Consider the following 23,926-nt stretch of genomic DNA (forward strand, 5'->3'; position numbering starts at 1 on the left):
ATTTCAGTAGAAGACTTTTGCGTAAGTTATAACGAACTAAACAAGCAAGAGGTAAAATACGATATAGTAAGAAGCTCAAGTGCTAAAACTTTTTTTCTCTACGAAAGGAGGAATAGCATATGGTTTTCTTCCCTTTTACAGTGCTTCGGAAAAGCACAGCGTTGTCCAAGGGAACAATTTTTCTTCAAGTTAATGCATAAGAAATATCTTTTTTTATGTTTAGCTAAGTAAAAGCAGCTTGGAGTAAAAAAAAAAATGAGTAAATTTCTCGATGGATTAGTTTCTCACAGGTAACATAACAAAAACCAAGAAAAGCCCGCTTCTGAAAACTACAGTTGACTTGTATGCTAAAGGGCCAGACTAATGGGAGGAGAAAAAGAAACGAATGTATATGCTCATTTACACTCTATATCACCATATGGAGGATAAGTTGGGCTGAGCTTCTGATCCAATTTATTCTATCCATTAGTTGCTGATATGTCCCACCAGCCAACACTTGATAGTATCTACTCGCCATTCACTTCCAGCAGCGCCAGTAGGGTTGTTGAGCTTAGTAAAAATGTGCGCACCACAAGCCTACATGACTCCACGTCACATGAAACCACACCGTGGGGCCTTGTTGCGCTAGGAATAGGATATGCGACGAAGACGCTTCTGCTTAGTAACCACACCACATTTTCAGGGGGTCGATCTGCTTGCTTCCTTTACTGTCACGAGCGGCCCATAATCGCGCTTTTTTTTTAAAAGGCGCGAGACAGCAAACAGGAAGCTCGGGTTTCAACCTTCGGAGTGGTCGCAGATCTGGAGACTGGATCTTTACAATACAGTAAGGCAAGCCACCATCTGCTTCTTAGGTGCATGCGACGGTATCCACGTGCAGAACAACATAGTCTGAAGAAGGGGGGGAGGAGCATGTTCATTCTCTGTAGCAGTAAGAGCTTGGTGATAATGACCAAAACTGGAGTCTCGAAATCATATAAATAGACAATATATTTTCACACAATGAGATTTGTAGTACAGTTCTATTCTCTCTCTTGCATAAATAAGAAATTCATCAAGAACTTGGTTTGATATTTCACCAACACACACAAAAAACAGTACTTCACTAAATTTACACACAAAACAAAATGATCAGAATTGCTATTAACGGTTTCGGTAGAATCGGTAGATTGGTCTTGAGATTGGCTTTGCAAAGAAAAGACATTGAGGTTGTTGCTGTCAACGATCCATTTATCTCTAACGATTATGCTGCTTACATGGTCAAGTACGATTCTACTCATGGTAGATACAAGGGTACTGTTTCCCATGACGACAAGCACATCATCATTGATGGTGTCAAGATCGCTACCTACCAAGAAAGAGACCCAGCTAACTTGCCATGGGGTTCTCTAAAGATCGATGTCGCTGTTGACTCCACTGGTGTTTTCAAGGAATTGGACACCGCTCAAAAGCACATTGACGCTGGTGCCAAGAAGGTTGTCATCACTGCTCCATCTTCTTCTGCTCCAATGTTTGTTGTTGGTGTTAACCACACTAAATACACTCCAGACAAGAAGATTGTCTCCAACGCTTCTTGTACCACCAACTGTTTGGCTCCATTGGCCAAGGTTATCAACGATGCTTTCGGTATTGAAGAAGGTTTGATGACCACTGTTCACTCCATGACCGCCACTCAAAAGACTGTTGATGGTCCATCCCACAAGGACTGGAGAGGTGGTAGAACCGCTTCCGGTAACATTATCCCATCCTCTACCGGTGCTGCTAAGGCTGTCGGTAAGGTCTTGCCAGAATTGCAAGGTAAGTTGACCGGTATGGCTTTCAGAGTCCCAACCGTCGATGTTTCCGTTGTTGACTTGACTGTCAAGTTGGAAAAGGAAGCTACTTACGACCAAATCAAGAAGGCTGTTAAGGCTGCCGCTGAAGGTCCAATGAAGGGTGTTTTGGGTTACACCGAAGATGCCGTTGTCTCCTCTGATTTCTTGGGTGACACTCACGCTTCCATCTTCGATGCCTCCGCTGGTATCCAATTGTCTCCAAAGTTCGTCAAGTTGATTTCCTGGTACGATAACGAATACGGTTACTCCGCCAGAGTTGTTGACTTGATCGAATATGTTGCCAAGGCTTAAATAAAGCAATCTTGATGAGGATAATGATTTTTTTTTGAATATACATAAATACTACCGTTTTTCTGCTAGATTTTGTGAAGACGTAAATAAGTACATATTACTTTTTAAGCCAAGACAAGATTAAGCATTAACTTTACCCTTTTCTCTTCTAAGTTTCAATACTAGTTATCACTGTTTAAAAGTTATGGCGAGAACGTCGGCGGTTAAAATATATTACCCTGAACGTGGTGAATTGAAGTTCTAGGATGGTTTAAAGATTTTTCCTTTTTGGGAAATAAGTAAACAATATATTGCTGCCTTTGCAAAACGCACATACCCACAATATGTGACTATTGGCAAAGAACGCATTATCCTTTGAAGAGGTGGATACTGATACTAAGAGAGTCTCTATTCCGGCTCCACTTTTAGTCCAGAGATTACTTGTCTTCTTACGTATCAGAACAAGAAAGCATTTCCAAAGTAATTGCATTTGCCCTTGAGCAGTATATATATACTAAGAAAGGAATCATACTCTCTTATGTGCCATAATTCTGTTAGGAGCGGAAATAAGGCTGGTTTTTTGGGGATCAAGTTCGGAAGTGCTCTTCTCTCAATTGCCACAGGTGCCATTGCTATCGCATTGCTATGCAAGTTCCACGACCACGAAGCGGTACTGATAGTTATTGTATGCTCGACATTGTTATATGGAATACCGTCACTGATATCGTTTATCACAGAGACTGTTTTTGCGCCTAGCAAGTTTCATATTGGATACTTTTACAACGTTCTTAATTTTGCATTGCCACTGATCACCATGGGCTGCACAGTGGACTATTTTCATAATACCTTGAGGAGCCCAATATCGGTACAAAGCGAGTCTCACAGAGTCTATATAACAACTCTGGATTCTTTGTTAATTTTCACACTTTTCATTAATGGCATACAATTAGGATTCTTCCTGAAGGATGGCAATGCGAACAATTTCGGCAGCTCATCTAACAATATTAGTACGGATCAATATGACAAAGAAGCAAATGCGGTGGAAAATGGTAGATTTGTACCCCTTAAGAACTCTTCACAGACCTTAACACCAGATTTGGAATTATTACACGGTAGTCCCAAGAGTATGAATGGGGTAGCGTGGCTGATTAATGAACTCTCCACAAATTCAAACACAAACGCAAACAAAACCATATCATCCGATGAAAATTCAAACTCTTCAGTTATTCGACACAAATTAGGACCGATTAGCACCAGCAAGTGTCCTAAAAAGCCATCTCATTCGCATTTTTCTAAATTGAAAAAATATAACAGTTTCTTTTTGGGTCCTAAAGAAAATCGATACAAAAGAAATACACAACAAGCTACTAAGGTTCCGACAGAAAAGAAAAGCAACCACCGAAGTAGCCAGTATGTATCCAGACTATCAACCATATCTGACATCTCGAAAAGTTTCCTGAATTTCTTAGCATTAAACGAAAAAAACGGGAATTCGACTTCCACTGCGAGAACACCAAGTGAAGGAAGAGTTTCAATAATAATTAACGAAGGAAATAATACTTTGAAATACAAAACTCCCCATGATTCGCATACTATTGATTCTCCAAACTTGGAGTTAGAAAGAGAAGCTATTGGGAGAATTAATAGTGCCTTACTTCCTGCATGTTTGAGAGTAACAGATAAAATGATATCCCCACAGCAAAGCACTCAAAATGAGGACTCATACCAAGCAACACCATTGATACCCCAGGTGGAAGTTGACGATGATTTCTATGTAGGTGATATCTTAATGACTAATGAACTACAAGACATTCCACAAGTCCCAAGGATATCATCTGATATAGAAGACGATTTCGAACAACAATATACCAAACACGTGGATTTGCCAGCCCGTGTCACTTTAGAGATGTGGGAAAAGGATCAGGAGAAAATACTTCAAAAAGTAACCACAAACCGGGATAAAAGCAAATTACTACCCCCTTTCAGATTCACCTCTGAAAGTGATATGGATCCAAGTACATCCACCGAATTGGAAGTTGAACTGCATGCCCAAAACAACTTCAGCTTTCCCTTTAAAAGTGCAGGATTACAAATTGCTACATCAGACCAATTTAACCAACAGGAGTTTAAAACTTCAGATACTATTAGCGAACTAGATGAGTATTTACATGATCCCAGCATTCAAGAAGAGGATGCAAGTCAGCTGATTGAAAGCAGTTTGAACCAAAACAACCTATCCTCAACTACTATTGACAATGGCCCAAAGGATATGAGTAGATTTAGTACAAGGCATTCACCAACCAAATCGATAATTTCCATGATCAGTGGATCAGGAAGTGTCAAGCACCAACATTCACACAGCACCCTAAGCAACTTTTTTACGGGTCATTCAAGAAACAATTCTCAAATAAATCAGCTATTACAGGGTTCTTCTTCTAATATGATGTCCAACACCTCACCGCATTCATCTCCAACCAAGTCGTTGAGAATGAGATTTGGAAAGAAATTGTCATTATCAAATATCTCTGATACAATGTCGCCATATGAGGGTAGTACAACAGATCCGATAAACTACTCGTTTGGCCATGGTCACAATAAAAACCAGAGTATTGATTTTAGCTACGTACGTACTTTGCAAAGCAGTCATTCACCTACAAAATCAACCTCGGGAAATTCTCGTCGGGATTCTTTAAACAATGATAGAACCCAGAGTACTGTTAATGAAAGAGCGCTTAGAACTGCAAGTACATTATTCTATCTCCAGCACAATAACGCCACATGTACATTGAACGGAGAGGAGCCAGTTCTGGACACACCACAATCTATACAGTCATCATCAAGCGGTTCTGAGCAAGAATCGGCGGGATCTGGTTCTGGCTATCCAGAAGTAGTGTTCAGCGAGTATGATAGAGAAAAATGGAATGTTTTGAGGAATCTAAAAGAGATAGCGCCCGAAAAAACTATAGAGAGCGGACCTGTTGAAGAACTAGTCTCTCCCAGTAAATAAACCAACCGACTTATTCATATGTATCAAAGATACCTATGGGAACTGCTAAAAGCAACTATTTTGATCCCGTAGAACACGATTTATTTCATTAAATTTTTTTTTTTTTTTTTTTTTTTCACTTTCTTGCGATGAGATGCACATAGTAAAAGAAAAGTATACCAGTGTAGTGCGTAAATTAATACCTATATAATAATTCATTTTCGGTGACTCAACATTCCCTGCCTATATTTTAAGCACCTGCAAGAAATATAGATTATATACGAAGGATGGATTCTACTGATCTGTTCGATGTTTTCGAGGAAACACCTGTTGAGCTTCCTACAGATAGTAATGGAGAAAAAAATGCTGATACAAACGTAGGAGATACTCCAGATCATACCCAGGATAAGAAGCATGGCCTTGAAGAAGAAAAAGAAGAGCATGAGGAAAACAACAGTGAAAATAAAAAAATCAAATCCAATAAGAGCAAAACGGAAGATAAAAACAAAAAAGTTGTAGTACCAGTGTTGGCAGATTCGTTCGAACAAGAAGCCTCTAGAGAAGTGGATGCATCGAAAGGACTGACAAATTCAGAAACCTTACAAGTTGAGCAAGACGGTAAAGTCAGATTATCGCATCAGGTCCGCCACCAGGTTGCACTACCACCGAACTATGATTATACGCCTATCGCTGAGCATAAGAGGGTAAATGAGGCTCGTACATATCCATTCACATTAGACCCTTTCCAGGACACTGCAATCTCATGTATAGATAGAGGCGAATCTGTGTTGGTTTCTGCGCACACATCGGCTGGTAAAACAGTTGTGGCTGAATATGCCATCGCACAATCTTTAAAAAATAAGCAAAGAGTCATTTATACCTCTCCAATTAAGGCTCTATCAAACCAAAAATACAGAGAACTTTTAGCAGAATTTGGAGATGTCGGTTTGATGACTGGTGATATCACGATCAATCCGGATGCAGGCTGTTTGGTCATGACCACTGAGATTTTGAGAAGTATGTTATATAGAGGCAGTGAAGTTATGAGAGAAGTTGCCTGGGTCATCTTTGATGAAGTGCATTACATGAGGGATAAAGAAAGAGGTGTTGTGTGGGAAGAAACGATTATTTTACTGCCAGATAAGGTCCGTTACGTGTTTTTATCGGCCACCATTCCAAATGCAATGGAGTTTGCTGAATGGATATGCAAAATTCATTCTCAGCCATGTCATATTGTCTACACAAATTTCCGTCCAACTCCTTTACAACATTACCTGTTTCCAGCCCATGGAGATGGTATTTATCTGGTGGTTGACGAAAAAAGTACCTTCAGAGAGGAAAATTTCCAAAAAGCAATGGCGTCCATAAGTAACCAGATAGGTGATGATCCAAATTCCACTGATTCAAGAGGTAAAAAGGGTCAAACCTATAAAGGTGGCTCCGCTAAGGGTGACGCAAAAGGTGACATTTATAAGATAGTGAAAATGATTTGGAAGAAAAAGTACAATCCAGTGATTGTATTTTCGTTCAGTAAACGTGATTGTGAAGAATTAGCATTGAAGATGTCTAAATTAGATTTTAATTCTGATGATGAAAAGGAGGCTTTGACGAAGATTTTTAACAATGCCATTGCACTATTACCAGAGACAGACAGAGAGCTACCCCAAATTAAACACATTTTACCATTATTAAGAAGAGGTATCGGTATTCATCATTCCGGTTTACTGCCCATTTTGAAGGAAGTCATTGAAATTCTGTTTCAAGAGGGATTTTTGAAGGTGTTGTTTGCAACAGAAACATTTTCGATTGGATTAAACATGCCTGCTAAAACTGTTGTCTTTACATCGGTCAGAAAGTGGGATGGTCAACAATTCCGCTGGGTTTCAGGTGGAGAATATATACAAATGTCTGGTCGTGCAGGTCGTCGTGGTTTAGATGATCGTGGTATTGTTATTATGATGATTGATGAAAAAATGGAACCTCAAGTTGCTAAAGGAATGGTTAAGGGCCAAGCAGATAGGCTAGACTCGGCTTTTCACTTAGGATATAATATGATTTTGAACTTAATGAGAGTTGAAGGTATCTCTCCGGAGTTTATGTTGGAGCATTCTTTCTTCCAATTTCAAAACGTTATTTCAGTACCAGTTATGGAAAAGAAACTTGCTGAACTGAAAAAAGACTTTGATGGCATCGAAGTCGAAGATGAAGAAAATGTTAAAGAATACCATGAGATTGAGCAGGCTATCAAAGGTTACCGTGAAGATGTTCGTCAAGTTGTCACCCATCCGGCAAACGCCTTAAGTTTCCTACAACCAGGCAGATTAGTTGAAATCTCTGTCAATGGTAAGGATAACTATGGCTGGGGTGCTGTTGTCGATTTTGCTAAAAGAATTAACAAACGCAACCCAAGTGCTGTCTATACAGACCATGAATCCTATATTGTCAATGTGGTCGTCAATACCATGTATATAGACTCTCCAGTCAACTTGTTGAAACCTTTCAACCCTACCTTACCAGAAGGGATTCGCCCAGCGGAAGAAGGTGAAAAAAGCATATGTGCTGTTATTCCCATAACTTTGGATTCAATCAAGTCGATTGGTAATTTGAGACTATATATGCCCAAAGATATTAGAGCCAGCGGTCAAAAAGAAACTGTTGGGAAGTCTTTAAGGGAGGTTAATCGGAGGTTCCCGGATGGTATTCCCGTGCTGGATCCTGTTAAAAACATGAAGATCGAAGATGAGGACTTTTTAAAGCTAATGAAGAAGATTGACGTTTTAAACACAAAGTTATCCTCCAATCCCTTAACCAATTCCATGAGACTAGAAGAACTATATGGTAAATATAGTAGAAAACACGATTTACATGAAGATATGAAACAATTGAAACGCAAAATTTCAGAATCACAAGCCGTAATCCAACTGGACGATCTTCGTCGCCGTAAAAGAGTTTTGCGCCGTTTAGGATTTTGTACTCCTAATGACATTATTGAACTGAAAGGTAGAGTTGCATGTGAAATATCTAGTGGTGATGAACTGTTACTAACAGAATTGATCTTCAATGGTAATTTCAATGAGTTGAAACCGGAACAAGCAGCAGCATTATTATCATGCTTTGCATTCCAAGAACGCTGTAAAGAAGCGCCTAGATTGAAACCAGAGCTTGCCGAACCTTTGAAGGCTATGAGAGAAATTGCAGCAAAGATCGCTAAGATAATGAAGGATTCTAAAATTGAAGTTGTAGAAAAGGACTACGTTGAAAGCTTCAGACATGAACTAATGGAAGTTGTTTACGAATGGTGTAGAGGAGCTACTTTTACGCAAATCTGTAAAATGACCGACGTTTACGAAGGTTCGTTGATCAGAATGTTCAAGAGATTAGAGGAATTGGTGAAGGAGCTGGTAGACGTCGCCAATACCATTGGTAACTCTTCACTTAAGGAGAAGATGGAAGCTGTCTTGAAATTAATTCATAGAGATATCGTATCTGCTGGTTCTTTGTATTTATAGTTAATCACACACAATTATGTATTTTTATTGGTATATATAATAAACAAATAGATTTCATCAACATTTATTATATAATAACATTTTTGTTTGGGCAAGCACACTATTGATACACCCATACAACTCAATGAAGTGCAGCGTTAGTAGAGACAATAAGAGGAGTTTTAAATTCTTAAACTATATCTGGCAAAACACCACCAAAGCCAGCCAAATAGTATCTCACTGTATCTGAATGAAAGTAGATTTACCAGAATCCAGACTACCATCTTTATATAGAGATTTTAGGCCATTGAAAGATTTAAATCCCGATGGGTACGAAGCAAACATCAGTACATGGAGGGATTTCTTCTTGCAACAATACATCAGCAACTCCAACAGAATCATATTTACTATAGGGACAAGGACTTTGCAAGAATTAACTCATGAAGTTTATGGCGTACCGAAAAGCATTGATATAGCAATTGACGTTCTTGTTAATGAAGGAAATTTGATACCTATGGAATTATTCAATCTTGGTGGAATGTACACTGACAACAGTAGAAAAGGATTTTGGAAGTGGGTTAGAAGTTGGAAGGAGTCTACAAACATGTATAAAAGCCGGAAGGATGAAACAAATTTCTACTTGAGAGAAGACAAATTTATTATCAAAGCAAATTTGGAAAAAGAGTATCAAAGGTTTCATGAATTACTCAAAAGAAGTGTTTTTATGGAGGCTTCATCTATTACAGATTTAGTATTCACAAGGAATGAATTTGTGACCACAGAAAGTTTGCAGTCGTTCTTTTCAACCTATGATGAAGAAACGAAAAACGTGTTCCTGCACTTTATAGAGAATTATAAGCACATAATAGTTTCAAAAGACAATGTTATCAAAGTCATTGCCGCTGAAGTAGAAGACATTACTAGCAGGTTCTCCAAAGGCATCACAGAAAATGACCTTCGAATTGCTAGTGTTAAAGTGGGTATTATAAACATCAACAAACAAATTACAAGGCTAAGAAAAGAAATTAATGAATCTAACATTAAACTGAGAGGACCAGAGTTTAATGAGCTGCCGAAGAGAATAAGGATTGAATATAAACAGGCGAGATTACTATCTGAAAAACATCTTTCTAGGTTACTAAAGTTTCAAAATAACCTCGCTCAAGTAAGAACTCAAATAGACACCAGTGCTACTAATGCGGTTTTAATTCAAACTTTAAGTGAATCCAACGAAGTAATTAAGTCAATTAATGGATATATTGGTTCTACCGAAAAAGTAGAAGACTTACTAGATGAGATTAAAGAGGGTCATGACCGTACCGAAGAGGTCAATGATTTATTAGCTCATTATAATAAAGGTCAAGACGAAGAAGCAGAAGAAGAAATTGAAAGAGAATTAGAACAATTAGAACTTGATGAAAAGAATAATAATAAGGAAGAAAATAAGAACCAGGATTTGCACGAGCCAAAAGAAAGCAGTAGCGAGGATCTATTAAAGAGATTGAATAATCTGAAGATAAATACAAATGAAGGACCTGTGCAAGATAATGAAAACCACGATAATGAGATAAGAAAAATCATGATGGAAGAACAACCACGTTGACGAACTGAGTGACTAATAAATAAATATATATGTATAAATAAAAAATAAATATGAATATTTTAATAGACGGAAGAAAGAAAATATGTGTGAATAACCAAATAGGAAATAAACAAAAGCACATTTAATTGTTGCCGTTATTATTAGAGTAACCTAATGTACGAACTTTGGTATTAGATGCAGAATTATTGGAAGACAAGTTTAGTTCAGACACGTTTTGTCGCAATTGAGAAGTACCATTAGAAGGATACATCCTTGGGGTAGTATATGCTGAAGGAGTCATTGAATCACCACCACCTCCTCCTCCCCCGTCCGACACCATGTCTAAGCTAGATAATTTTTGTAAAGAGTAGTTGGCGCTGTTTGACACATTTGTGCCCAACCTCTGGTAACCAAGACGGGAGGAGGAAGCATCTACTTCCGGTTCTTTCGCCCAAAAAGATGTCAAACCTGAGTAAACCTTGTGTAGAAGAGAAGATTGTTCCATGTAGTCGAATGTTTTGTTATTGGCTTCCAGCGGTTCTAAGATGAGAGTCGATCTGGGCAACAGATCCAACTCTTGCAAACTTTTGAGTTCGTCATTTCGCGTAAGAGTCACTCTTGGTATATTTCTGTGGAAAAGGTAAGGTGTTCCATCATCGTAGCAATTATAGTCTAACCACATCCTTACTTTGTGTAATTTTGTTTGAGGAGGGAAAGTATTAGAGATTGTGTAACCATTGGGCAGTTTCAATTGTAGAGTACAGTAGTTCTGGGCGAGAAACCCCTTTTGACTCTTGTAACTAACATTATCAGTAACTGTCAACTGCTTCCACTTCTGTGGCTTTCTTTGCGGGTCATTAGTATTTTGAAAAACATACTTCCTCTCCAACTTGTCGTTCTGAATCATTCTTTTGACTCTTTGATATTCTTCATTGCTCTTGGAAAATAACTTCCTCTTTGTTACTTGACCCTTAAAGACTGATTGTAACCCATTGATAAAGGTTTCCCAAGGATCCTGCTCACGAGAAAGGCTATTACCTTGGATAGAACATTCGAGTAGACCGTTCTGTAATATGTTAATGCTTGGCGCCGATGAGGAGGGGAAAATGCTCTTGAAAAGCAAGCACTCTTTAGTACCATTTACTAACCTTACCCACAGTATGTTTTCGCGCTCCTCGTCACTAAGATTTCCTGGTTTGAACCACTGATGAAGCCAAGAATTGTCCCCGGCTGCTGAACTAATGTAAACGACGATAACCTGCTCACTAGTATGAGAGTAATCATGAACAACTCGATCATGAAAGAGGCTGTCTATACCTGACATCTCGTACATTTCTGTTATTCAATACCTGTAATTCACTTCCTTTGAGGGTCAAAAATGTCCCCTGTAAGCAAGTGTATAAGTATATAATTATATATATGTGCATATATATGTCCCTATACAACTACTAACGAATCTTAAAAGTTGACTATTCATGTGGAAAAAGTCCCTCTTCTAGGGTTGACGCGCTAGAGGTAAATCCATTAAGGTTCCTCCTGGCTTCGTTAACTCCGAAAAGAATAGCATGTGCAAGATGAGTTACCGAAAGAAGCAATAAAGAAAGCACGAGTACATGTAGAACAGGGGCACAGATAATACCAGACAGATGAGCCCACTTTTAAGAGTTTCAAAACTTCCACGAATGCACAGGGAGAATAAAGTACGCGCTGGGTCCGTTACGATTCGTGCTGCAAGAGGTTTAAAATCGCTCCACAATGGTCTCGCCCCTCGGCCCTTCTCCAATTACAAGCATATTACTAATACAGTTTTCGTTTCTTTTGTAATGTTCAGATAGGAGCGAAAGACTAATTTCGATGGAAATTTTTATCTTCATTTCGATAGTATGTTCAATCAGTTGAACTATGCATCTTTGGTTATCATCATTAACAAATTGAAACGAAAAGCTATCCTGCCAAGAAGGCCGGATAGAGAGATTGAAAAAGATATATAAAGTGTCCTTGTCACACTCATACAACACCTGTTGTATGTCAGGCATACGGCAAATTGACTACAGTTTGCATTTGCACTAATGTCGTTTGCAGTGTAACTGTTGTATTGAACGTGGACAAGGACAAGAAAGATAGTTTTTATCTCTTGATGTTTTTTTATATGGAGGAGAAAGCGACGAAGTCGAAAAAAACGAAAGGAAATAAAATGCTGTCGGAAAAAAAGTTAGGGCTGGTACGGATTATAAACTATCTCAGTAGTTAGGTAATATATAAGATGGCACCAGTCTTAGTACTTGTAAGTTGCTGTTGATTCGTCCCTAGTTATGAATTTGTCTCGTAACAACTTGGCCAAGGCGTCTTTGAACTCACCAACACTAAAGCCTTTTATCTGCTGCTTTACCGTTTCAAATAAATGGTCGTAGTCTAGCCCATTCCTCTCGCTCTTAACGGATCTAGTTATGCATGCCTTTAGTAATTCTTGGGTCCATTGGGAATTACTTCCTTCGTGGTGTGCAGAACTGGTTCTTTCACCGCCTGTGTTGCTACTTTGGAGAGACGCGGTTCTCGGTAGAACCACACGTAGTTTCCCATTTTTCACTTTTTTCATATCAGGTTTGAAGCTCTCGTTGATACTGTATGTGTTGTCAATATCTCTTGTCAGAATTTTATAATTGCAGAAGGATTTTAAGACTAGCGCTAAGTCTTTGTACGCCAGTTTCGTTTGCTCTGATATAACTTGCAAGGTCAAATGATCGCTTTCGTTGAATAAAGTCAGCACACATGTTTGGAAAAGGGTCAATTCAAATATTAGGTTAGTTCCATCCTGTATGATATAAGGCGACTCCACTTCGCAGTGGTGCAAGTTCCACATCGGATATAGCTCTTTTTTGGAAGCATCTGAATCTTCCACTTTATTCTGCTCGTGATAATTACGGAGAAATTGGTTCCACGTATCATCCATCTCTTGAGGTAGGACAAAATTTTTCTTTACTTCGTTGGATTGCTGAAAAACTTTGGGAATTCTTTCTCTATCAAAGATAAGTGGGAAAAATGACTTGCTGTTGTTTTCATTGTATGTCTTCCCGAACTTCACAGCAGCCTCGATATTCTCATAAAACGACAAGAACGATGCATATTTGATTCTCAGATCTGCCATAACCTCTACCGGCTGAAAGAATTGCGATAAATAGGGTTGATATTGATCTCGGTATCGCATTTCATCCTCTTGTGAGACATTTGTTATGATTCTTTGTTTGAAAAGTTCCATGAGGCTGTCTTTGTAAACAGGTAATATATCCTTAATAAATGAGGAATTTTGATCACTTTGTAAGATCGTCTTTCTGAAAATTGATCTTTCGAAAAAATTAGGAAATGTGGGAAGGTTAACGAACTTCAGTCTCAATATAGGAAGATTTTCGTTGAGATACTTTATTTTCATATCTCTGGGTAGGTCTTTTTTAGTTGTTTTTATCTTTCTGACGATGATGAATAAATGTGACTCAAAATATTTGACATACTGTTCTATGGCTTTGCTGGTACTTCCAAGTAAATTACATAAATGGTACTCGATGGAATCGGAGTATATTTTGAGGTGATCTACATTAGCTAGCTGAACTACCTCATCAAATAGCCTTTCAGTATCATGATTGGATCCATATGCTGCCTTTAACTTTTCTGAAACGGCATCATCACAGAATTCCTTGAATTTTGACAGCATATTTTTTGCTTCAAAAGCATTTCTAAACATCAATAAGCTAAAGTGTGTCTCAGTTTTGAAATATCTCTCTTTTTCTTCATCATAAGTGTCCTTCCCAATTTCTATGTATTCGCTAATAGACTTCTTGTTCAACAGTAGATGGCTTATAAATAGGTCATTTGCATCGCTGACCCATTCAGGGGAAAATAAAGATGCTAATAATGCATTCCTCGTCAATAGTACCTTAAAATTCTTGAAAGTTTCCAGCCTCGGCCTTAAATTTGATTCCTCACAGTAATATTGTCTGAGAGTTTTCATATAAAAATCTTTGGGGCTCAAGCCCTCTATACTAAAATTGCAGTTAGACATTATACGGAGCATAGGAACTTCCTTCTCTAACATTGTATTCGTTATTGGAAACATATGAATATAGTGATGAATAGTAGCGCTTACAAGGGTGGAAAATTCCCTTCCAAAATGTGACTTCATACATTCGAAAAGTTTGGAATCATAATACTGAAATATCGTTAAGGTCTCAAATCCTAGTTCTTTTCTTATCATGGGATAATTTACCGGCACATACGATATAATAGGACCAACGGCACCCATTACGTACTGAAATAGCTTGTAAAAAGAGGTCCAATTTTTGGGTATAATTTCATAAGAATAGTCGCATCTGGTCAAAAAGCTAAGGACGTGCGCGTCAATTATTAACTTTGCCAATTCATCACAAAATTCTTGAAAACTCAGCACAATTTGGTGTTGATGTAGCAGCTGAAACTTCTTTTGCTTTTCGTCATTCCCATTAAATTCTGAGTTGTAAGGAATGTATGATTTCCTTTGCGTTAATTCACGGCAATTGTTCAACATCTTAGGCATTAGCTTTCTAAATTTAGCGGCCTTTTCTTTATTACACTCCAATTCTTTCACGTCAGTTTCAGTTATAGTTTCAGCTAAAGTAAGGTGAAAAAACTCGTGCAGCTCAGCAATCATCGTTCGATACCTGGGATTTCGCTCATCGTTAAATTTATTGTATAGTCCTAAAGCGTTGCTTGCACTCGTCTCTCTGCTTATAGACTCGTGGAATCCTTCTCTCTTGGAAACGCTCTCATTTATCATTGTTCCTGTGAACCCGTACGAGAATTTATACCAGTAAAAAAGATTGGTGGGTTTAATATCTTGAGGATTCCTTCAAAGTAGTCTTTTAGTGCAAAGATATCGATGATCTTCATTCGCATTGTTCATATTCATCATTACGCAAAGGATAGCTATGCGTTCCGCTTCGTCATACTTAATCAGGAATATTGAACATCCAAAAATCTCCGAGCTCACGTATGTAGAATTTTTGATGAATACAAAAGAAGAAAACACTAGACTTTTCTTTGATGTTTACATTATGTCTATGATGCTAAGTAATTGGGCACTCTCCCCTCGATATGTGGGACAGCGAAACCTCATACATTGCACCACTTTATTTCACACACTTACACGATGGGCAAAAGACGCAGACGATAAATATCATGATATAAACTCAATGTATGAAAACATGTTTACACCTTCAAATGATAACGTTTCAATTTTGCAGGATGAAGGTAAATCTGATTATGATACGACGAAGGCCAGCTCTATGGAAGAAGATATCAGTGCTTTTAATAAAGACTTGTACAATTTCTATAATATTGGATATGCCAAACAGATCATGTCTGCTTCACAATTGGAAAATATAGTAAAGGCAAAGGGCAGATTTGTTATACAAAGTTTATCCACCAGTCCTTATTATAATTTGGCCCTTGAAAACTATGTTTTCAAGAATACACCAAGAGCCAAAAGAGGTCCCGATAATTGCAGACTGTTATTTTACATCAATGATAGGTGCGCCGTTATAGGCAAAAACCAAAATCTGTGGCAGGAAGTAGATCTTGCTAAGCTGAAGAGTAAGAATTTCGAACTACTTAGAAGATTTTCTGGAGGTGGCACTGTACTGCATGATTTGGGCAATGTTAATTATTCATATTTAACATCAAGGGAGAAATTCGAAACAAAGTTTTTCAACAAAATGATAATTAAGTGGTTAAATTCATTGAATCCCGAACTAAGACTAGATTTGAATGAGAGAGGAGATATTATTCAGGACGGGTTTAAAATTAGTGGCAGTGCTTATAAAATTGCCGGTGGCAAAGCATACCATCATGCAACGATGTTGCTTAATGCGGATTTAGAACAGTTTAGCGGCTTATTAGAACCCTCACTACCGAACAATATGGAATGGGAGTCAAGTGGAGTTCATAGTGTAAAATCAAAAATCAAAAATGTTGGTATAATTACTCCTAATCAGTTCATTGCAGTGGTATCCGAGCGTTTTCAGAAAACATTCAAAGTTGACGGCGAAATACCTATATATTACTGTGACGAGTTTAAATCTATAAACGATGAGATTAAAGATGCTATGAACACCTTACAGAGCGAACAATGGAAATATTTCTCGGGGCCTAAATTTTCAGTGAAGATTAAAGATAAAGGCTTAACAATTAAAGTCGAAAAGGGCATGATTTATGATTGTGATAGAAATGATTTAATCGGCTTGGAATTCAAAGGATTTTTGGAGAATATTGACAGTTACACATAACGTTGATGAATATTTCAATTCACTTGTAAATAACGTAGGTAAATATCAAAATTAAAGTCTTTCACCGGAAACTGATTCAGCATATTTCAGCAGACGCGTCCTAGATTCACAGCAAACTTCAATATAAGCGATACATTAGGAGTGTTCGTACTTTAGATCTATAAGAACTATATTTTGTTACGATTCAGCCGTCTCTAAATGTGAACTAAATATTTATACTGTTATTTGAGAAACCGACAGATAGTACTTAATTTTATCGATCATCTAAGAATAGCATCGGTATTGTGGTGACATTTATTGAATTTCTTCCGCTCCAGAATAAAGTTCCTTTTCACTTCAAAAAACTGCCACCAGTAAAGTTGCACCAGTGGTTTTTGAGCATTTTTTGTCAATGTCGCTTAACCGTTCTTGAACTGTATCCTCTTGACGTCGATAAAATCATTTGTAAAAACCAGGCCAAATCATCATTGAATAATTTACACTGTGTCTTCAATGTCGCCATTTGGACCAATAATTATCAAACTGTTCACAATTCACTCAAAGTCCTTTCAGCAACATTCTTATGAAACAATACTTTCTTTGAATTTGTATGATGAAACAAAATTTTTTGGTTATTAATCATTTATCACTCTCGGTAGCCAAGTTGGTTTAAGGCGCAAGACTGTAATTTACCACTACGAAATCTTGAGATCGGGCGTTCGACTCGCCCCCGGGAGATTTTTTTAATGTGCTCTAAATAGAATGTGGATGAAATTTCTCTTGGCCGCCGTACCCTTCTTCATAATTAATAATTTCTTTCCATTTTGCAGGATTATATCTGATCAATAAGTGATTGTAAAGATTTTGTTTGTGAGAAATATGTGAATTTTTAATTTTGGTTATAACTTAATAATTGTTGGAATTCCATTTTTGATAAAGATGAAAATTGGTGAATTTTGAGATAATTGTTGGGATTCCATTGTTGATAAAGGCTATAATATTAGGTATACAGAATATACTAGAAGTTCTCCTCGAGGATCTAGGAATCCTCATAATGGAACCTATATTTCTATATACTAATATTCCGTTTTATTCCTTATTCCGTTTTATATGTTTCATTATCCTATTACATTATCAATCCTTGCACTTCAGCTTCCTCTAACTTCGATGACAGCTTCTCATAACTTATGCCATCATCTTAGCACCATATATGATAATATATTGGTAGTATGACTACTAGTTGATAGACTGAAGAGAATGTGGATTTTGATGTAATTGTTGGGATTCCATTTTTAATAAGGCAATAATATTAGGTATGTAGATATACTAGAAGTTCTCCTCGAGGATTTAGGAATCCATAAAAGGGAATCTGCAATTCTATACAATTCTATAAATATTATTATCATCATTTTATATGTTAATATTCATTGATCCTATTACATTATCAATCCTTGCGTTTCAGCTTCCACTAATTTAGATGACTATTTCTCATCATTTGCGTCATCTTCTAACACCGTATATGATAATATACTAGCAACGTAAATACTAGTTAGTAGATGATAGTTGATTTTTATTCCAACATAGACGATAGTTGATTTTTATTCCAACAGTGTTGACATATAAATACTAGTCAACTAAATGGTAATTGGTTATTATTCCTCAACATTCTGCTACCAAACGCAAATGTAGTAGGAGAGTTTAGATTTTCAACGTTGGTTTGCGAGATTGGTGAAATCAAAGCATAGTTTACCTTTAATCCCAATCTTCCAACAAACAGTAGCTCGCGTGGCGTAATGGCAACGCGTCTGACTTCTAATCAGAAGATTATGGGTTCGACCCCCATCGTGAGTGCTTTGTTTCTTCCGTGATAGTTTAATGGTCAGAATGGGCGCTTGTCGCGTGCCAGATCGGGGTTCAATTCCCCGTCGCGGAGATTTTTTTTGAAGCTGTTGTAGTTACTACTTTAAGATCCAGATTGATACAGTACGTATGTGAGGCAACAGATACTTGCAATATAACAAGTTTTGTGAAGAGATAGTGTGAATACCTATGGTTCCACGCAAGAAATCATCTATTTGAATTTTCGGCTTCTATAAGAATGACAAAACTCATAGGAAGCTGCAATGCATTAATTTTCCGTAAGCTTTATTAACCCGTTAGCCGCTCAAGTCGCTTTTCTCAGGTCGCGCTCCTCTTCTCCGGACTTATGTGGCTCCCTTTAGAATATAAGGGTCTTCCCTTTAACGGAACAGTAAGGTTCCACAAGGTGGCAAAAAAGGCAATCCAACCGACACTTCGGCAAATTTCTTTCACTCTAGTCAGAGCTAAGTTCTTATATATACTTTCTAAATAATTATCTGCTAAAATAAGAAAAGAAGGAGCCTAAATACGTATATCTATATACATGTATACACGTGAGCTAATAAATTATGTTATCTTTGAAAAAAGGAATAACAAAATCATACATCTTGCAAAGAACTTTCACTTCTTCCTCTGTTGTTCGTCAAATTGGGGAAGTGAAATCTGAATCGAAACCGCCGGCCAAATATCATATTATCGACCATGAATATGATTGTGTGGTGGTAGGCGCTGGCGGTGCAGGTTTAAGAGCAGCTTTCGGTTTGGCTGAAGCTGGATACAAGACTGCTTGTTTATCCAAGTTGTTTCCAACAAGGTCACATACTGTGGCTGCTCAGGGTGGAATTAATGCTGCGCTGGGAAATATGCATCCAGATGATTGGAAATCGCACATGTACGACACTGTCAAGGGTTCTGACTGGCTCGGAGACCAAGATGCAATCCATTACATGACAAGAGAAGCACCTAAGTCTGTCATTGAACTAGAACATTACGGTATGCCCTTTTCGAGGACTGAAGATGGAAGGATTTACCAGAGAGCATTTGGGGGACAATCCAAAGATTTTGGTAAAGGTGGACAGGCCTATAGGACTTGTGCGGTGGCAGATAGAACAGGTCACGCAATGCTTCATACATTGTATGGACAAGCGCTGAAAAATAATACACACTTCTTTATTGAATACTTTGCAATGGATTTGTTGACCCATAATGGCGAGGTTGTGGGTGTCATTGCCTATAATCAGGAGGACGGTACAATTCACAGATTCAGAGCACATAAGACCGTCATCGCGACAGGCGGATACGGTAGAGCTTACTTCTCTTGCACTTCTGCTCACACTTGTACAGGTGACGGTAATGCTATGGTTTCTCGCGCTGGATTTCCACTAGAGGATTTAGAATTTGTTCAATTTCATCCGTCAGGAATTTATGGGTCTGGCTGCCTAATCACTGAAGGTGCCCGTGGTGAGGGTGGATTTTTATTGAATTCTGAAGGAGAAAGGTTTATGGAACGCTATGCTCCTACTGCCAAGGACTTGGCAAGCAGGGATGTTGTTTCCAGAGCAATCACCATGGAAATCAGGGCTGGCAGAGGTGTCGGGAAAAACAAGGATCATATCCTTTTACAATTAAGCCATCTACCACCTGAGGTACTAAAGGAAAGGCTACCGGGAATATCTGAAACAGCTGCTGTCTTTGCGGGTGTCGATGTCACCCAGGAGCCAATTCCTGTCTTGCCAACTGTCCATTATAATATGGGAGGCATTCCCACAAAATGGACTGGTGAAGCATTGACCATTGACGAGGAAACTGGAGAGGATAAGGTCATCCCAGGATTGATGGCGTGTGGTGAAGCTGCTTGCGTATCGGTTCATGGAGCGAACAGATTAGGCGCTAACTCACTACTGGATTTAGTCGTTTTCGGTCGCGCCGTTGCAAATACCATTGCTGACACATTACAGCCTGGCTTGCCTCATAAGCCATTGGCTTCAAACATCGGGCACGAGTCAATTGCTAATTTGGATAAAGTAAGAAATGCTCGCGGCTCACTGAAAACCTCTCAAATCAGGTTGAACATGCAAAGGACAATGCAAAAAGATGTTTCTGTTTTCAGGACGCAAGACACTCTAGATGAAGGTGTTAGAAATATTACTGAAGTGGACAAGACATTTGAGGATGTGCACGTTTCTGATAAGTCAATGATCTGGAATTCTGATCTCGTAGAAACTCTGGAATTGCAAAATTTACTTACTTGTGCCACACAAACGGCTGTTTCTGCTTCCAAAAGAAAGGAGTCTCGTGGTGCTCATGCGAGAGAGGACTATGCAAAAAGAGATGATGTGAATTGGAGAAAGCACACATTATCATGGCAAAAGGGGACATCAACACCTGTAAAAATCAAGTACAGGAATGTAATCGCACATACTTTAGATGAGAATGAATGCGCCCCAGTCCCTCCAGCTGTCAGATCCTATTAATTCTTATTTATTTATTTATTTATTTTGGAGGGCAAACTTATTTATTGATCTGGCAAAAATGATCTTTCCCTTTTTTCTTATTTTTCTCTCTATCTCTCTCATTGATTCTTGGTCAATAGTACTCGTTTACTGTCAACTTACACCTTATCTATTATGCTATATAATTTTATGCAAGACATTGAAGTACAATATACGTCGAGCTGCAATATGCAAAAATATCAGAGGGAAACCAGCTCATTAGGAAATATGACATGTGGGCTATCTGTTTGTTGGTGGTAGCTGGGTTTTTTTTTTTTTTTTTTTGATTTTGTCGTGCGGGTGTGCAGGCTGGGATTTCAAACAAATAACAACGAGTAATTGACAAGAAAAACTTATTGGCTTATTTTCTTTTTGTTCTTCAAAATTGTTTGCCTTACCCTCTCCCTCAGTTTGTTTTCGAGTGATTGTCTATTAGGATCAATAGTCAACTTTGCTGTTTCCATACTTAAAACATCACTAGTCTTTATGCCGAACTTCGCATTTATAAAAGTGTCGCAAATCAATCTCATATCGTCGTAATTTTTTCCATACCACAATTCACATAAATTTCCAGTGACCTTACACAGGTCTAAAAACTTTTCATCATCTTTACTGGCATCTTCCTTTTCAAAAATTTTCTTGAAATGCAAAATCAATTCAACAAATTCATCGTTATTATTCGTATGTTCATAGTCACCTTGGCTCACTAGTTCGTGAAGCTCATCGTAAATGGATAACAAAAGGGTGATGATAGTGCATGCAATGAAAATATCCAAGGGATAATTGAACGTCAGGACGTGGTCCCAAACGATTAGCACATATTTTAAGGGTAATTCTCTTAAAAATAACAACCTTGTCCATCGGATGAGCCAGATTAGGTTGGAGTGAATCAGATGGTCTACGTTTTTTTTCTTCCCGCTGCCCGTTTTTGGTGGTTGGTAAAAAACCTTTGAAAACAAGTCTGGCAAACAAATCCTAAAGATTTTCGTGAATACTCTCTTATCCCAGTTAATCAAATTTTCTTCGTTATAAAAAATCGGTTCGATTTGGTTCATTAGCTTGTTAAAGATAATCAGAACGTTTTGCAAATCGGTATTATCGAGATCTGTACCGTGATATAATTGCAGATAAATGACGCTTAATATTTCGTGGAACCCTTGTTTATACTGTAGGTGTTCGCTTTGATGTATAAGCAGGTAATTGTACAAAAGTTGTCTCATTTGAGCATGAACCTTGGGTTCCTGAAATATATCGTCAAGCATTATCCTTGAGAGGTCCAAATCTATAATTTCCAGAGTTTCCCTCAGTGTCAACGGCTTTTCATCACTTCCCTTGGACAAAGAACCTTTAGTTTTGTCATTGTCATCAGACAAGGGATGTTTTTCAACAGCCTCGACGGGAGTCAGCCTCCTGATTCCCACTGAGGAGGAAACGTTCGAGTGCAAGACCCTTTTAGGTACATTTGCATTATGATTTTCGTCATAGTTGTCGCCATCTGCCAGCATAGGCACTGGCACCAAGCCGAACTGGTTAAGGTCCAAACCTTTAAAGTTATCAGTTAACAAGCAGTTGTTGTTTTCATCACACAGAAGCAAAGCTTTCCAGAGCCAGCCTCTACTATTTTCTTTAAAGATAGAGTCATGGTAGAGTTCACCTTTCCAAATTCCCTTCTGCACCAGTTGGTCTCTTGTCTCGTAGTGGTCAATCGCCCATTGTAAGACATCCTTCATGGTTGCATAAGCGAAAAAATACAAACGCACGACAGCTAACCCTCTCTATGTATGCCAATTCTCTTGACAACTCTCCCCCATTGTTCTGAAAAAGGTAATGAAATTAAACGCTGCTGTACCGATTATGGAAAACTCAATGGAAAAATTGAAAAAAAAAAAAAAAGGAACTAGTAATGCCGTAGGAGAAGCGGGTAACATAATATCCGGTTTTCCTTTACGACCGCTTACAGGCCTAAACCAGCGCACCATCCAGTTACAATAACACTTGGAGCATGCGTACACGTGTGCGTATTCTACGGCTGGCATGGGCAAAATAAGACGTGGAATTTTTCTGTGGTCAGAACTTTGCGTCAGTAAATAATTCAAGAAAAAATAATAATTATGTCGAAAAAAAAATAGAAAAAAAAGAAAAAAAGAATACTAAAAGGTGAGTGTTCAGGAAAACCGCAAGCCATGTTTGTTGATTATTCCGGACTGGAGCGTTACACGGATATAAATGCATCTTTTGGTAAGTTGGTCAACACTTACTGCTGTTTTCAGCGCTGTGAAGCCATCAGCGAACAATTGGAGATTCTGAAAAGTCTAGTACCAAAGTGCCACGACATTGTGGCACTTACTGACGAAGACTTTGCTAGTGGCCGTACTGCCGGACTGACGCAGAAATTGTTTGCTATGGCGATGACCCTACACCAGATCACCGACTGTATCGACCTCCTGCAGAAATGCAACACCATAATACCCATCGAGATCGCCAACCCGGCTAGCTTTGAAAGCGGCGCCGCGACGGCGCCGCTACGTCAAAGCTATGCTAGGCTCTTGGATGACTGGTCCCACTACATGGGCCCATCAACGGTAAAACACACAGGCTGTACCAACCGACCCAAGTGGAGATTTCCCTGGCAACAGTCACGGACTATCATCATCCCCATGCTGTTTATTGGCGAAACTGCAATGAGCACCAGGGACCTAAGGTCTGTGCTGCATGATTGTGAGATCAGGCACGCGAGCGAAATGCCGCTGCAGCTACTTTGGACGTCGTCACCGGAGTTGGTGTACGCCACACCGCATGTTGACGACTACGACATTTGGTCGCGCTACGGGTCTGATTACAACATGCAGATAGAGGACGAAGACGAAGCATCAAAAGGGCGACAGCGCAAGTGTGTGGTGCAGTTGGAGGCACTGTTGGGTGCGCTACCTACTACGGACCCGTTGTTCCAATGGTAGCCCGGGCCTTTTTTTTTTTCATCAGCTTCTCTTTTAGGCCGTCGGCCCCGTTCGATGTTCACCCGTCCTGGACAGCTTGCTCTCCCCCCTTCCTCGTGCTGCGCGACTGTTTACGTTATTGGCTTATTGTATTGTTTTCGCATCTAGAACGTTCAGGTTCAATTTA

At 38.6% G+C, this 23,926-nt stretch overlaps 12 protein-coding genes and 4 non-coding genes across 16 annotated transcripts, besides 3 other annotated features; 10 read left to right on the forward strand and 6 right to left on the reverse strand.

Moving 5' to 3' along the window:
* Positions 1–137: 137 nt before the first annotated feature.
* Positions 138–386: an origin of replication (ARS1011; Autonomously Replicating Sequence).
* A 354-nt stretch (positions 387–740) lies between these two features.
* Positions 741–860, reverse strand: YJL052C-A (uncharacterized protein; the record flags this gene model as incomplete). Its single annotated transcript, NM_001184476.1, has 1 exon — positions 741–860. One exon carries the CDS (start codon positions 858–860, stop codon positions 741–743), a length of 120 nt encoding a protein of 39 aa, NP_076895.1.
* Positions 861–1,127: 267 nt separating this feature from the next.
* Positions 1,128–2,126, forward strand: TDH1 (glyceraldehyde-3-phosphate dehydrogenase (phosphorylating) TDH1; the record flags this gene model as incomplete). The annotated part of the gene is made up of 1 exon (NM_001181485.3): positions 1,128–2,126. The coding sequence occupies one exon, from the start codon at positions 1,128–1,130 to the stop codon at positions 2,124–2,126; it is 999 nt and encodes a 332-aa protein (NP_012483.3).
* Positions 2,127–2,643: 517 nt separating this feature from the next.
* On the forward strand, positions 2,644–5,112 carry IRC8 (Irc8p; the record flags this gene model as incomplete). Its single annotated transcript, NM_001181484.1, has 1 exon — positions 2,644–5,112. One exon carries the CDS (start codon positions 2,644–2,646, stop codon positions 5,110–5,112), a length of 2,469 nt encoding a protein of 822 aa, NP_012484.1.
* A 266-nt stretch (positions 5,113–5,378) lies between these two features.
* MTR4 (ATP-dependent RNA helicase MTR4) lies at positions 5,379–8,600 on the forward strand (the record flags this gene model as incomplete). Its single annotated transcript, NM_001181483.1, has 1 exon — positions 5,379–8,600. The coding sequence occupies one exon, from the start codon at positions 5,379–5,381 to the stop codon at positions 8,598–8,600; it is 3,222 nt and encodes a 1,073-aa protein (NP_012485.1).
* Positions 8,601–8,829: 229 nt separating this feature from the next.
* On the forward strand, positions 8,830–10,182 carry CHM7 (phosphatidic acid-binding protein CHM7; the record flags this gene model as incomplete). The annotated part of the gene is made up of 1 exon (NM_001181482.3): positions 8,830–10,182. The coding sequence occupies one exon, from the start codon at positions 8,830–8,832 to the stop codon at positions 10,180–10,182; it is 1,353 nt and encodes a 450-aa protein (NP_012486.3).
* Positions 10,183–10,303: 121 nt separating this feature from the next.
* UBX6 (Ubx6p) lies at positions 10,304–11,494 on the reverse strand (the record flags this gene model as incomplete). Its single annotated transcript, NM_001181481.1, has 1 exon — positions 10,304–11,494. The coding sequence occupies one exon, from the start codon at positions 11,492–11,494 to the stop codon at positions 10,304–10,306; it is 1,191 nt and encodes a 396-aa protein (NP_012487.1).
* A 406-nt stretch (positions 11,495–11,900) lies between these two features.
* Positions 11,901–12,035, reverse strand: YJL047C-A (uncharacterized protein; the record flags this gene model as incomplete). The annotated part of the gene is made up of 1 exon (NM_001184635.1): positions 11,901–12,035. One exon carries the CDS (start codon positions 12,033–12,035, stop codon positions 11,901–11,903), a length of 135 nt encoding a protein of 44 aa, NP_878105.1.
* On the reverse strand, positions 11,987–12,090 carry SNR60. The gene has a single exon (NR_132196.1). It is a non-coding gene; the product is annotated as an SNR60 (small nucleolar RNA).
* A 346-nt stretch (positions 12,091–12,436) lies between these two features.
* Positions 12,437–14,965, reverse strand: RTT101 (cullin RTT101; the record flags this gene model as incomplete). Its single annotated transcript, NM_001181480.3, has 1 exon — positions 12,437–14,965. The coding sequence occupies one exon, from the start codon at positions 14,963–14,965 to the stop codon at positions 12,437–12,439; it is 2,529 nt and encodes an 842-aa protein (NP_012488.3).
* A 277-nt stretch (positions 14,966–15,242) lies between these two features.
* Positions 15,243–16,472, forward strand: AIM22 (putative lipoate--protein ligase; the record flags this gene model as incomplete). Its single annotated transcript, NM_001181479.1, has 1 exon — positions 15,243–16,472. One exon carries the CDS (start codon positions 15,243–15,245, stop codon positions 16,470–16,472), a length of 1,230 nt encoding a protein of 409 aa, NP_012489.2.
* A 628-nt stretch (positions 16,473–17,100) lies between these two features.
* On the forward strand, positions 17,101–17,189 carry SUP7. Its single transcript is given in 2 exon segments — positions 17,101–17,139; positions 17,154–17,189. It is a non-coding gene; the product is annotated as a tRNA-Tyr (tRNA).
* A 205-nt stretch (positions 17,190–17,394) lies between these two features.
* Positions 17,395–18,061: a long terminal repeat (Ty1 LTR).
* Positions 17,701–18,032: a long terminal repeat (Ty1 LTR).
* Positions 18,062–18,230: 169 nt separating the features above from the next.
* Positions 18,231–18,302, forward strand: YNCJ0011W. Its single transcript has one exon. It is a non-coding gene; the product is annotated as a tRNA-Arg (tRNA).
* A 10-nt stretch (positions 18,303–18,312) lies between these two features.
* On the forward strand, positions 18,313–18,384 carry YNCJ0012W. Its single transcript has one exon. It is a non-coding gene; the product is annotated as a tRNA-Asp (tRNA).
* Positions 18,385–18,880: 496 nt separating this feature from the next.
* On the forward strand, positions 18,881–20,785 carry SDH9 (succinate dehydrogenase SDH9; the record flags this gene model as incomplete). The annotated part of the gene is made up of 1 exon (NM_001181478.1): positions 18,881–20,785. The coding sequence occupies one exon, from the start codon at positions 18,881–18,883 to the stop codon at positions 20,783–20,785; it is 1,905 nt and encodes a 634-aa protein (NP_012490.1).
* A 371-nt stretch (positions 20,786–21,156) lies between these two features.
* On the reverse strand, positions 21,157–22,533 carry GYP6 (GTPase-activating protein GYP6; the record flags this gene model as incomplete). Its single annotated transcript, NM_001181477.3, has 1 exon — positions 21,157–22,533. One exon carries the CDS (start codon positions 22,531–22,533, stop codon positions 21,157–21,159), a length of 1,377 nt encoding a protein of 458 aa, NP_012491.3.
* Positions 22,534–22,986: 453 nt separating this feature from the next.
* On the forward strand, positions 22,987–23,760 carry YJL043W (uncharacterized protein; the record flags this gene model as incomplete). Its single annotated transcript, NM_001181476.1, has 1 exon — positions 22,987–23,760. One exon carries the CDS (start codon positions 22,987–22,989, stop codon positions 23,758–23,760), a length of 774 nt encoding a protein of 257 aa, NP_012492.1.
* Positions 23,761–23,926: the final 166 nt, after the last annotated feature.

The sequence above is a fragment of the Saccharomyces cerevisiae genome, chromosome X (genome assembly GCF_000146045.2).
Source record: "Saccharomyces cerevisiae S288C chromosome X, complete sequence".
NCBI lineage: Eukaryota > Fungi > Ascomycota > Saccharomycetes > Saccharomycetales > Saccharomycetaceae > Saccharomyces > Saccharomyces cerevisiae.